This window comes from Microcebus murinus, chromosome 2 (genome assembly GCF_040939455.1).
Source record: "Microcebus murinus isolate Inina chromosome 2, M.murinus_Inina_mat1.0, whole genome shotgun sequence".
NCBI classification, from domain to species: Eukaryota; Metazoa; Chordata; class Mammalia; order Primates; family Cheirogaleidae; genus Microcebus; species Microcebus murinus.
In genome coordinates this window covers 49,593,077-49,607,314 of record NC_134105.1, presented here as the reverse complement: position 1 = coordinate 49,607,314, position 14,238 = coordinate 49,593,077, and the positions used below count along the sequence as shown (strand labels likewise).

The window sequence follows — 14,238 nt, the reverse complement described above, 5'->3', positions numbered from 1 at the left end:
ACGGCCCCGGTTCACAGTGATGGCTGCAGTCTCTACTGACCTGACCGCACCACCCACAGAGGAGGAAGAGAAGGATATACACATCCTGTTGTTCCTGAATTTAGTCCTCAGCTTGCTTTTTCCCCTCTTCTAAGAAAAGGAGCAAGTAGGGGCAGGTGTTGCTGGGGTTCAGGGCTCAGGGGCATGTTTGCCACATCTAGCAAATACATTCCCTCCTCAGAAATACACGGGGGTGTGCAGAAGAATGAGCGGTATCTTCCGAGGGGGAGGGGGAGGGGAGGGGGAGGGGGAGGGAGAGTCCGCGACAACAGATGCATGTTACTCAAAACCTGACGCTTAATGTGGAAATGCTGACCTTCACGCTAGCTTACCCTGAGGAATGTCGCTACTATTTTTGCTACAGACAATTAGATTTTTATCTGTGTGAATACTGCTTGGAAAAGGTTGCAAAACAACTCTGTTTCAAAACTGTTGGAGAGAGACTTGAGAAGAGCGTTGTTAAAGCACTGTGACACACATAGTAGAGAGCGACTTCCTATCTCTGAGAGAAGAGAATCTTAGAGAAATGACCGCATACCTCCATGCATGGCATCTATACGGATCTTTAGCCGGTTTGGACCAGAAAGTAGTTCTTTCAGCGCCTTGAAATCAAAGATGTTTCTCAGCATCGCAGCATAAGCTTCCACCGAGTCCACAATTTCCACTGTGAGATCAAGCAGCGTTAAGAGATGGAAGGATTGAACACATTTAGAAATATCATACTCCGAAATGATTACGTTGTTATAAACCTGCAATGGCTGTTTTAAAAGGACAATTATGGAGCAGTTCCAATATCCCAGAGCTATTCAATATCTCATTTAATACTAACAATTTTCCTGAGAAGTAAATGTTGTTAGTCTTACTTTATTTTTTTTATTTTTTATTTTTTTTTGAGACAGAGTCTCGCTTTGTTGCCTAGGCTAGAGTGAGTGCCGTGGCGTCAGCCTAGCTCACAGCAACCTCAAACTCCTGGGCTCAAGCGATCCTTCTGTCTCAGCCTCCCATGTAGCTGGGACTACAGGCATGAGCCACCATGCCCGGCTAATTTTTTCTATATATATTAGTTGGCCAATTAGTTTCTTTCTATTTATAGTAGAGACGGGGTCTCGCTCTTGCTCAGGCTGGTTTTGAACTCCCGACCTCGAGCAATCGCCCGCCTCGGCCTCCCAGAGAGCTAGGATTACAGGCGTGAGCCACCGCGCCTCAAGCTTAAGGTCTGAAATGTTAAGGCGCTTGCCCACACAGCCCGGATGGGGCACACAGGGGACTTTCAATGGAGGTGGCATAAATTCTGCTAGACAGCCACACTGCTCCCTAGTCATCTCCGTAAGAGGTGCATTTTGGTGTTACAGATAACGGAAAACATAACGCCTACTTTTCTTCTTTTTCTTTTTCAGGTCTTTTTCTTTTTTAGTCATCATGATTTAATGGTAAAAAGTTGAAAACAGGCCGGGCTCGGTGGCTCATGCCTGTAATCCTAGCACTCTGGAAGGCTGGGGCGGGTGGATCGCTCAAGGTCAGTAGTTCGAAACCAGCCTGAGCAAGAGCGAGACCCCGTCTCTACTAAAAATAGAAAGAAATTAATTGGCCAACTAAAAGTGTATAGAAAAAATTAGCCGGGCATGTTGGCATATGCCTGTGGTCCCAGCTACTTGGGAGGCTGAGGCAGAAGGATCGCTTAAGCCCAGGAGTTTGAGGTTGCTGTGAGCTAGGCTGATGCCATAGCACTCTAGCCTGGGCAACAGAATGAGACTCTGTCTCAAAAAAAAAAAAAAAAAAAAATTAAAAACAAAATTTTTTAGTGAATCACTTTTCACATATACTGCTTAAGAAATAAAACAAATATACGAACTTAGTATTGTTGTTCTTGTTGCATTTTCATGGGTTCTGAATATTTTCAAGACATTAAAATTTTAAGAAACTCTCTGCTGGTGTTTTCTGAAACCCAAGAACATCTTTGAGATGTACCAAAGTACCACTTTATCTTTATTAGGATGAATTGTCAGCTCTCGATGGGTAGGTTCAAACAAAAAATGCATTGCATAAAGTTGCAGTCCAGAAGAAAAGAATACATGTTAGGGCAAAGTCCATTGCCAACCATCTCATTCTCATTTTATTAATATGAATAACTGTATAAACATTTATTCCATCAATTATTACAATACCTTGGCATTCAACAACAAAATGCTAAACACAGCTGCCTATACAAGGAGTTTCAATTTAGTCCTCAAACTTGGTCTGATTGATTTTACTGAATCAGGGGGGGGAAAAAAAGGCCAGGCATGGGAGTCATTGACACCTGAGTTTAAATCCTGGTTTTTTTTCCCATTCCCTGACTGGGACCCTGAGTGTGTTATTAACCTCTCTCAGCCTTCATTTCCTCATCTGTAAATATCGAATACTAACAGTGCTGCACTCCCAGGTCTACTGTGAGAATAAAATGGAATGATGCATGTGAAGAGTCTGGCATGTAACAAGAGGTCAGTAAAAGTTAACTATGAGTGCAGTCTTACAGGTCTTCTAGTCAAGGCCATTTGTTTTACAGGTCTGAAAACTGAGGCCCAGAGAATTGGGAATGACTTACCCAATGTCACGAAGGTGATCACTGGCAGGACCCAGAAAGCCCAGGTCTCTGGACTCCCAAACCTAATTCCACACTTGTTAATTGATTAATGCTTACAAAGCCCAGTGACCACAATCTTTCCATAGCTGAAGACCCACTATATTAATACCTCCAAAGGAAAATTGCTCAAGTTGGAAACAGGAGCGGGCAGTAAGAGGAGGAAAGCAAACATGCCTGTGAAGGGTTTGAACTTGTTTTCCAGGTCAAACTGCTGCTTTCCCAGAACACCAAGGTCTACTTTCAGGTCGGGGCAAATTGCATATTCTTCAATTGTCTTGCTGATTTGGAAAATTTTATCAGTTATTGCCTCTGGAGCAGGACCTGGAAATCAAACAGCAAACAGTAGGTCACTTTGTGCAGCTGACATGAAAATACAAAGAATCCAAAGTTCATCAGTTCCTCCTCGCTAGCACATGCACCATGTCATCATTCAGGCAGCAGAGCATCAGGACTTTTTCTAAAACGAAATATGTTAGTGATGATTTGCGCATGGCTCTTCATATCCACATACAGCAAGAATAAGAATCATTTCCCTGTCACCAAAATGCAGAAATAAAGCAAATAGCCCCCCTGCTAAAGGATCGGAACCAGAACTCTGGCCTCCCAAGGCTTCAGGTGTTGGTTTATCCTACTGAATATAAAATTGCCTGTCTTCAAAATGACAGCAAACTTACCTCCATTAGAAATATTGAATTTGATTCCAAAATCTCCATTGGGCCCTCCTGGGTTGTGGCTGGCTGTCAGAATGATTCCACCAATGGCTTTGATTTTTCTGATGATGCAGGATACAGCAGGGGTAGAGAGGATTCCATTCTGTCCAATAACTAAGCGACCAATCTAGGAGAAGAAACCCAGAGCCCACACTTTAACATCAATAAATCTAGAGCCACCGCACAGACACCCCAGAAAAAGAGGCAGACATACAAAGACATATTCTACTGGATGAGAAAAGATTTTCTTTAATGAACATTGACAGATTGAATGTCTCCACCATATTATTGAAGTAGAATCAGCATTGTGGAACAAAGCCATTCCTTCAGATAGTTTTTGGGACTTTGTAGTTTTAGAAGAGTGTGTGTGTTTCAGGGGTTGGGGAAGGCTCTGGCAAGAAAACATAGCATCTTCCAAACAGAGCCTTTCCAGATCAGGTTCGTCATTTGGATGCATTGAAAGATTGTGAGAAAGCCCACATTTTTATCCAATTCAATCATACTTTCAATCTGCAATGGGAGAGAGGATATAAGTTTAGCTAGTTAAAGGGATTCTATACAAAGAGAAGGCTTTTGTAAAGTAAAATTTTTGAAAAGTACAATGGGCAAACTTTATATCAAGGATATTATAAAATGCATCTTGTAAATTTATCTTTCTGATCATCTTGGACTTTTCATATAGGGGGTTTTCTCAAAGCAAGACACACCTACCCATGTCAGAGTGTACCTGGGTTACCTCCTGGACCTAAGACAAGAATGCCAGGAGTTGTTACTGACGAAACTAGTCAGAACCACCTGCCTGAAAGGACTACAGGTGGGACTTTTGCTGCATTCTTAACTCTTCCTGTCTCTCTCACAGATGGTATCAGCACAGCTCCTAAATCTTTTTACGTTAAAATGACAGTAATTTATATCTGTTTCAACATGACCCAAGTTGGAAAATAAGGCAAACATCCTGACAGTTCCTCTGACTTACTTGAAGATGTGACTTGCTATATATAATAAAAAAGACTTATAAAATGGGGAGTTTTTCTGGGACTCAGCGTTGCCATCCTCCCATAGGTCACTGAAAACCACCAACCTCTCTACTACCAACCACCTCCCAGGAAGCAGGGGCTTCATTTCAGTCACCTCTTGGCTCTCATGTCTATCTCTGAACAATTTTCATTGTAGCTGCCCTAATGTATTTGTTTTGTCCTGCCTTGCCCAGGAAATGGTAACCACCAGAGTAGGAGCTGTAAATTGGCTCCTTTATAGACTAGAGGATCCTGGAGATGGTGCGGGATCAATACTGATGCTTATTAATGAGCTGCAGAGTGCTTTTTATATCCCACGACACTTTCAATCCATTCTCCCATTTGCTCCTCCCAAGTGCCACTGCATACATGAGGAAGCTGAGGTCCGGAGTTATCACAGTCCTGCCCATTCATTCATTCTGGCACCCAATGAACAGCAATAATAACAAGCATTGATGGAAAGGTGCTATAGCAGACACTGGGACAGATGACATGACAGGGTCACACAGCACATTAGTGGCCATAGCTGGGGAAGGTACTGAAACCTCCTGACACAATATGGTGGGAAAGGTGACATCTCACCCTTCCAGATGTTGCCAGGTGTGGTTGTGATGAGAATAAAAGCCTATGTTTGGGCAGTCCCACAATTTCCATAGTGGAAACTTAGGGGTGTTAATTTAATCACCCAGAGTGGCTTCCAGAGTTATATGGAAATTGTATTTGCACATCAAGCCCATTAATTTTACTTAGAATGTGTATGCATTTAGTGTGGAAAGAGACGCTGACGAACATTAAGCAACACTCCCAAGTCACCCCTTTAATTCTACTGTTCCTTATGGTAAGATCTGCAGTCAGCAATGGTTCCAGGCTGAGAGGATTATACCAGGGCTAAGGGTAAGAAGGAAAGTCAAGAGATAGAAGCAAGGTAAATCCATGGTAGCTTCTCTCTCTTGAGCCGCAAAAGAGGTACATTTGACCAAAACCATCCTCTCCCAAACCAAACTCTTTCTTGTGAATCACCTTATGAATATTACTCCTCAACCTGATACAGGGGAAGTATTGCTGTATTTCCCTCCTTCTCTCAAAAATATCTGGACCATGATAACAGCTCCTAATTCAATCTCCCCTGCCTCTCTCCCACCTGAACCTCCCTTGCTCTACCCCAGCTTAATCCATTCTATATACTCAGGCCCACCTAGTTCATCTTTCTAAACCATAATTCTGTGCCCTTATTCTACTCAAAAACCTTCCCTGTCTATATGATCCAGAAATCCTACTTCTAGATATATACCTAATTGAAAGCAGGTTTCAAACAGACACTTATACACCAATGCTCATAGCAGTACTACTCACAAAAGCCACAGGGGGAAGTAAATCAATGTGCATCATCAGATGAACAGGTAAACAAAATGTTGGGTATATATAAATACACACACGTACACACACACACACACACACACACACACACACACACACACACACTGGAATATTATTCAGCCTTAAAAAAGAGGGAAATCTGGGCACGTGCTACAACACGAATGAAACTTGAGGACATTATACTAACTGAAATAAGCCAGTTACAAAAACACAAATACTGTGTGGTTCCACTTACATGGAATCTAAGGTATCTAAAGTAGTCAAAAAATCATGAAACAGAAAGTACAGTGGTGGTTGCCAGAGGAGGGACAAATGGGGGAATTGTTCAATGGGTATAGAGTTTCAGTTTGGCAAGATGAAAAATTTCTAGAGATGTGTTGCACAACACTATATTGTTATAGTGTAGAGCACAACACACAACACACACTGCTGAAACGTACGCTTAAAAGTGGTTAGGACAAGCCGGGCGCGGTGGCTCACGCCTGTAATCCTAGCACTCTGGGAGGCTGAGGCGGGCGGATTGCTCGAGGTCAGGAGTTCGAAACCAGCCTGAGCAAGAGCGAGACCCCGTCTCTACTATAAATAGAAAGAAATTAATTGGCCAACTAATATATATATAAAATTAGCCGGGCATGGTGGCGCATGCCTGTAGTACCAGCTACTCGGGAGGCTGAGGCAGCAGGATCGCTTGAGCCCAGGAGTTTGAGGTTGCTGTGAGCTAGGCTGACGCCACAGCACTCACTCTAGCCTGGGCAACAAGCGAGACTCTGTCTCAAAAAAAAAAAAAAAAAAAAAAAAAAGTGGTTAGGACAAGGCCAGGCGAGGTGGCTCACGCCTGTAATCCTAGCACTCTGGGAGGCTGAGTGGGAGGATTGCTTGAGCTCAGGGATTAAAGACCAGCCTGAGCAAGAGCGAGACCCCGTCTCTACTATAAATAGAAACAAAATTAGCCAAACAACTAAAAATAGAAAAAATTAGCCAGGCGTGTGCCTGTAATCCCAGCCACTCGGGAGGCTGAGGCAGGTGGATCGCTTGAGGCCAGTAGTTTGAGGTTGCTGTGAGCTAGGCTGACGCCACCGCACTCTAGCCTGGGCAACAGAGTGAGACTCTATCTCAAAAAAAAAAAAAAAAAAAAGTGGTTAGGATGGTAAATTTTATTATGTGTTTTTATCACAATTAACTCTTTTTTAAAAATTGATCACTGTATTCAAAGATGACATTGCTATCTATAGATATGGGTGTGATTGGAGGGACATATATAGTGTAAATGTTTTTAACTTAAAAAAGAGGTATGAAATTCTGATACATCCTACAACGTGGATAAATCTTGAAAACATTATGCTAAGTGAAATAAGCCAGATGCAAAAGGACAAGTATTGCATGATTCTAGAATAGGCAAATTCACAGAGACAGGGAGGAGATTAGAGGTTACCAGGGGCTGGACAGAGTGGGAATGGGAGTGATTGTTTAATGGGTACAGAGTTTCTGTTTGGGGTGATAAAAAAAAGTTCTGGAGATGGATAGTGGTGATGATTGTACAACATTGCGAATGTAATTAATGCCATTGAGCCATACACTGAAAGTGGTTCAAATGATAAATTTGATGTTACCTGTATTTTACCTTCCCTGGCTCTCTAGTTAGAGATAACACCCTGAGCCTGGCACTTAGAGTCAATCATCAAACGGCCTCCCCTGTCTGCCCTCCTCTCCCACTACCTCCTTCCTTATAACTCAGGTCTAGCCACCAAAATGGGTATCTCATTGCTCCCCAAACATTTAATAGTCATGGCAGGGAACACACTTTAAATTTTTCCTTTTTATTGAAAATAGGGCTTGTTTTCTTATGTTTCATTAAAAAAAAAAAAACCCAAGTTCCATTTTCTTTGTCCTGCTAGGCATACACACGAGTTCTGCTCTCACCTGTAAACTTACCTCTAAATTTAGAGCTCTGGGGACCAAATGAGATATCAATAATCTAAATGGGACCCACAATATCTCATTTTGTACATTAAAATGTCCTGTAAAAGCAGATAGCTCCATGCATATAAGAACAAAGAGAAACTTCTTAAGAAGGCAAATCATATTCTATAATCCATAAATGCACCAGATAAAAGTATGCTAAAGGGAAAAAAGTGAAATGATCTCTATTTAGCCGAGTGGGCTGAAAAGTCCTCCAAGAATTGCCTCATGGGTGGAGTGGAGGTGAAGTGAAGCAGGAACACTGACTTTTGCCAAAATCTGTGTCAATAATTACCCTTCCTTTAGATTTCCTCCCTGAAGTCCTATGCACACTCAAAGGGATGTTAAAATAGTCAGATTTTAAGATATGTTAGAAAAGGAAGAAATCAAACCCTTTAGAATTTCATAGGTTTTTATCAGATTAAAAGGTATTATCAGTCCACTAAATGTTTTAAGTAATTCAATTGGACAGCATGGCTGTTTTAAATGCAACACTGTTTTTAATAAGAAATGTCCTTGAAAAGACTTGAAAATATTGCCTGGGCTGCCACAGCTGTAACAAATAGGCAGCTACCATACTCAGTCAATTATCATCATTTAAATGTATTATTTAGCAAAGCTTCAGATAGTAAATCTGAGAAAGTCCACAGGGTCTGCCTGAATTACACATTCCTACCACCTCTTCCACATCCTTCGGCTCCACACAAAAATGAAATGAAGCCAAATCTATCACAGCAAAGGGGACAGTGTGCCAGGTCCAGTCAACAGTCCAGATACATGCAGAGAAATAATGTTCCATCCGTCTCTCTCACAAGATTAAAAGCATCCTAATACCATTCCCTTTGCAGCTCTCCTCAAAGACAAAATTTATAGCATGTCACATTTTATCGTAAAAATGTGTATGCTTCATAATAATTTCATACTTGAGTGCTTTATCAGCAATTTTTACATGAGAGGCATTCAGATTCTGAAACTGCACATCAAAGGAAAACTCATTATAAACAAGAGGACCTACAAATACTTTTACATTTAGGTGGCGGTGTGTTTGGTTTGGTTTTGTTTTAATTTGGTTTCTGCAAACACACCTGCTTGGCATATTATTAAAATAGGCTGAAAACAAATGCCCCACACATTTGGTTGGAATACTACATTTTATGTTCTCAGAATCGCAATCTCTTCCAGAAAAGAAATAATAGATGTGTAAAATTTGTGGATACCGAAGGGCTGGGTGCTTCGGATTATTGCTAAGTATTATCTAAAACACTAAAAACATATTTTTGAGCCTGCAGAGGAATGTGCAGAGCAAAACCAGCAATGTCCTGATGCCCACCTTCCTGTAAATCAGCAAGCTGTGCAAATTGTTAGATTATCAAGATCAATGCTTTCTGGTACAATATCCCTTCTCATTTGCTTAATCCGGCCAACACAGTTGTTCACGATGCAGAGCTTTACCAGAGCCTCCTTATATTATTTTCTTACAGGAGTTATTATCTCTACCCTGATGCACAAATTCACCATGCACAGGGGCTTCTTTGTGTCCAAGGTCATTATAAGCAGGTGCCCCTGTAACAGGTCCTCTTGGAAGGCTCACACCTAACATTTTCCAAGCCCCTCCCAGCATTTCTGCATGACTACCAGGATCCATAAACAACAGCATGCCCTGGCTTTTGTTTTCCTGTTTGACAAGTGACTGAACTTCAACAAGGAAGCCATTGAAAGAAAACAAAATCCTCCTCTCTCCACCATTCATTAGAGCCCTCTTACATAGGGTAGGGTGCCCCTTGAAGCTAGTTAGAATGTAGATAAAACAGCTTAAGGCTGAGAGTGTGCTTTCAATGTCTAAAAAGCAACAGGTACTTTTTCAAGCACAAGAACAGCATACAACACATAAGAAGCTGAACATATTATACATTCTAATATCCCAGTGTGACAACTGTAATTGCTAGAGTATTTTCAGAGTTTAACAATCTCCCAAGTCACAATGAAACTTAACTGGTTGTTAGTAGAATTGAGGTGTATGCCATATACGAATCTTTGCATGTTTGCATATTTCTGCAAAATAAGGGGTTATTTGGAGAGCCAGAAACATAATAATACTTATCATATACCAACCCCATTGGCAGCTGCCATCTGCACTATCGTTTCTATTGCCGATTTATTAAAATACCGCCCATCTCCACCAACCACCAGTGATGATCCCTGGCGATCTTTTAGGTCTATGGAAAAGAATATACTCTGGATGAAATTCTCCAGATAGCATGGCTTTTCCTCAAAATAGTAGGTTCTCTTCCGTAATCCACTCGTTCCTGGTTTCTGATCGTGGTAGGGAGCTGTGGCAAAAGTCAACAGAGGGAGGGGACCTTCTTCCATTTTTCTGTATGTCCCAGAAATCCATTCTTCAAAATCACTCATCTTTCACTTCCACCACTGGCTCAGTGAGGGTGTTCAGAAAGCAGTCAAGGGTCCCCCAAAACAGTCCAACCTGCAGTTGCAATCAATGGTATCTGTCGACTGAGTAACTAAAATCGAGGTTCTGCCTGGACGATCCCTCTCAATGAGACAGCTTGGCTAATTCCTTGTTGTTGTTGTCGTTAGCTCTTGTGGAAAAGTTAAGAGTCACACACCCACCCACACCCACACACAAAACAGGTCTCCAAAGTTGTTTTGATGAGGACACTTCTGCCCCCTTAGCCAAGCCAAATACCCTTCAATTATTTTTGCCTCATCTCTCCGTTGGGGAAGAGATAGCTCCAACAGCGCTGCATGCAGCAGTCTGCAGCAACGAACACCAGGTGGCTGCCAGACTCCACTCTCAGAGCTCAGGCAAAGACGGAGCAACTGCAGTCCCAGGAAGCAGGCTAGTGAATAAGACACCCTGGTGTGGCTCTCACTGCTCCCACCACCCCTTACACCAGAGCCTCTCTGGGCATTCATCTCTGGGAAGGCCATCTGTAGCTAAAGTTGCTCCATGCCATCTAGCCAGTTAAAGGTCAATCTTAAAATGGAAGCGAGGGATCTCAGTTACCTCTGGATTTCTTACATCACCATCACTTTGATACCCCAGGGATTTTCTGCTTCCCATGTGCAACCCGTTAGAAAAAAAAAAAAATCATCTAACAGACAGATTTACTCATTGGCCACCAAAGATTTAACAACATAGTATTCACTTCTAGAAGAACAGATACCTTTAAATATGCACTGGATTAACACTGGCTTGATCATTCCTTTGAATTTATGAACAAGTGGGGAAGAGGGTGCACCAAATCCTTGAAAATATAGGCAGGACGGGGGAGGAGGGGAATGTATGTTTTTCTGAGTGCATGAGGTTGGATCAAGCTATTATTTAGAAGAATAAAATGAACGTAAGATTAACTTTTTAAATTTTCTCAGTTTTAAATGTTCTTCACTTCTAAGAAAATGTTTTTAGAGAAGCAGTTTAAGTTCTTTGCCTTTGAAGAACCCAAGACGTTTAAAAACATTTTACCTGAATAAATTTAATATCCAATCCCATTTGATCCCTTAGATTTTATTAGTAATCTATTAAAATACACACATGTGTGTTCTTTATCTTGTTCAGCAGACGTTGCCAATTAAGAAGCTCCATTGTCAAGGTTTTGGTGAACTTGTTAAGGATGCTTAAAAAGTAACCCAGGACTAATCATGCCACGTGTTGGAGGAGTTTGACATGCACTGAGTCAAGGTTTTCAAGGGAAAAGTGAATCATCCCTTGGGAAACAAGATCTGAGTCTTTTTCTACTAACTTGTCAAGCAAGGTCCGGACATACACAGGCACCGGGAACGGCCAATGACCCTCTGTTAGGCAAGAACACTTCGTGTTCAGGGGTTGATTTGCACAAGACCAGCAGAGCTAACAGGCCTGTGAGTGGAAAGTAGGCCACTGGCAAGGGTCCCCTTCAAATGACAAATGGGGCTGGCTGATGTGCAGGGAATATCTCAAGACATAACATTAAAACAATTCACAAGACACATTATTAAGTAGAAAACCAGCCGGCCAAAAGACAATTACTTTCTATAGCTTGTTTTGGCTTATAATTAGTCTTTAAAGTAAAATTCTGTAGAAATTAACTTAAAAAGCAAGCTTACTTTATTAACAACTAACATACCCACTGTTTTTTTAACTTACTGCAAAATGCATTTTTAAAATTCTGTGCCAAGTTTTCTCCGGTTTTATGTGGGCTTGCAAATTAGGCTGGCATATGTATCTTGACATATTCAATAATACATCTAGATTTATGAAATATCATTCCAATAATCTCTTCATTGGAATAACAGAGCAACCGGCCACGTAATTGGGAGTTTTCTTAATGAGATCTTGAAATCCCAGGGTAAATTCAGGGGCACTTGGGCATGAGGGGTCTCCCGTGTCCCCAACCAGAGCCTCTCTGCCCACCCAACACGTCACATTCCAGCATGTTCTCTGCTGGCAGTCTGCCACGTTCACAGTGAAACTCTTTCTGAAGCTGGGACTATGAGAGTAAGATTTTAAGCAACTACATGTGTCGGGCATGATGTTTGTCAATATGCAAAGCTAAACTAAAAGGACAGAATCCTTCCTTAGAAAAGCTTCTATTCTAAAAATAGGGCCCGAGTCATAATTTTATGAACACTATAGAACTCAAAACCCCATATAAAAATATTACCAGAAGCAGCAATGTTAGATGGACTGTGAAGTATGGGGAAAAAGAAGAGGCATTAAAAACATTAAGCTTCCTAAGACGCTCAGACTAAGTGGGGCAGCTATTAAGAAACTCATTTGTTTGAGCTCTCCAGCAAAGGTTGAACTTCATCTTCAGAAACGTTCCTGCCGAGCATAGCGAACCCAATTTGGCCTAATGAATTCGCCCGCGTTGCCAGTACTCCTTCACAATGACACAAATTACATTTAAACCATATGGGGGATTTAAAGATTACTCCCTCCAGACAAGGAACTTTCATACTGGTCTTGGGTCCAATCAATTTCACGATGGCAGAGTTATGAACCCCTTCGCTCCCAGCCTCGCAAAGACTCCAGCTCCTGTTCTCACCGGCGATGATACCTTCCTAGTCGCATACAGCAGAAGCCGTAGACCTGCCAATCCTTTATTCATTCCATCTCTCTTTCTTTCCACCAACAAATATTTCTTGGGCAGCTAACTATTACGTCGTAGGCCCCATAGGAGCGCTGGACCCAGGCCCTGAGCAAGTTTATCTCTCCATACCAAGAATTCTTTTTTTTTTTTTTTAAGCAAATTCCATAGCATTGGGCACAAGGGATGGACCTGCTAACCCATTTCTTAGCACAAGCACTAGAAAGCAAGCTACTAATTTGGCTAAAAGCAGCAGAGTTCATCACACCCGCAGCCCAAGGCCCTCCACTAGTGATGGCTGCAGGTGCCTGTGCCTGGCCCACAGCGCTCAAAGTGTTTGTCCCCAGGGGTGGGGAACACAAGCTGGGAAACAGTCATCCATTCCTCCAATCAGCAATAGCTAAGCAGGTAGTAAATGCCTACCCCAGGCTAGGCGCTGTGCTACAATGGAAAGAGCACATGTTCAGGAGGCAGACACAATTAGGGCTCAAATCTTGGCCTCTAAAATGTAGGGGAGGTATATAATCTTGAGCAAGTTACTTAGTCGATGTGAGCCTGTAAAATGGGGATAGCTCTCAAGGTTGTTCCAAGAATTGAAAACAGGTAATGTGTGAAAACACCTGGTATTATGCCTGGCATACAGCAGATTATCAGTATATGTTACCCCCCTCACTCCTCTGAGCCTCAGTTTCCTCATCTCTAAAATGGGATGATACCTGCCTCACCAGATGTTTGTGAAGATCACCTTGCTGAATGTTGAACTGGAGCCTCTGTGAACTGGATAATGATGTAGAGATATGAATCGTTATTTTTTCACATTCTGAGTGAGGGTAAGGGGTAGAAACACAGGAGATGGGCCTTTGTTCTGATGACATTCACAGCAGAAAGGAGCCATCACAGCTTGGTGGCCTTGGTGCTGTCCTGCAGATGTGTTTACAGAGCTGTGGCTCTTGAGTGGTTGCAGTGATAGGAATAAGACAGAAGAAATAGTTGGGGCAGGACTATAGAGTCTCATGAACCATGCTAAAGTTTATTTTGTAGGCACAGGGTAGCTATGGAGATTTTTAAGCAGGAAGAACATAAACCAGTATGCTTTTGGAAAGTTGATTGGCTGCAGATGGTGCCTTGAATGGCTTGGAGAATAAAAGGCTGAAAAAAGATTAATCAAGGCTTGCAAGAAGGATTCCATCCTTAGCTGGGGTGGCTTTGAGGCTCCTGGTCAACATGATCCTGTCTGGCACTGAGCCCCCTGCCAGCCGGCTACACACGACTTCAACTCGAGTCCCTGGGCCAGCGGGAACACTGCTGCTTTTTTCTCTTCTATTGTGAAGACACTCCCCGAACAATCTCTCTTTCCTCTGACACCTTCTCCTCATAGTGCCTTCTACTCATTCCCCTTCTTCTCTGAGAACTGTCCCCAACCCCAC

General features: G+C 42.2%; 1 protein-coding gene across 2 annotated transcripts in view; it reads right to left on the bottom strand.

The window, feature by feature from the left end:
• PGM1 (phosphoglucomutase 1) overlaps positions 1 to 14,238 on the bottom strand; it is a 66,036-nt gene that overhangs the window by 26,242 nt on the left and 25,556 nt on the right. The window contains exons 1-4 of one of the 2 annotated variants that reach the window (XM_075999009.1): positions 9,837 to 10,151; positions 3,337 to 3,499; positions 2,837 to 2,983; positions 578 to 703 (exon numbers count right to left, since the gene is read on the bottom strand). In XM_075999009.1, coding sequence (XP_075855124.1) covers positions 578 to 703; positions 2,837 to 2,983; positions 3,337 to 3,499; positions 9,837 to 10,136 — 736 coding nt within the window. In that variant the 5' untranslated portion in view covers positions 10,137 to 10,151. Of the gene's footprint in view, positions 1 to 577; positions 704 to 2,836; positions 2,984 to 3,336; positions 3,500 to 9,836; positions 10,152 to 14,238 lie in introns of those variants that run through there. The other variant, XM_075999006.1, reaches the window with a different exon arrangement.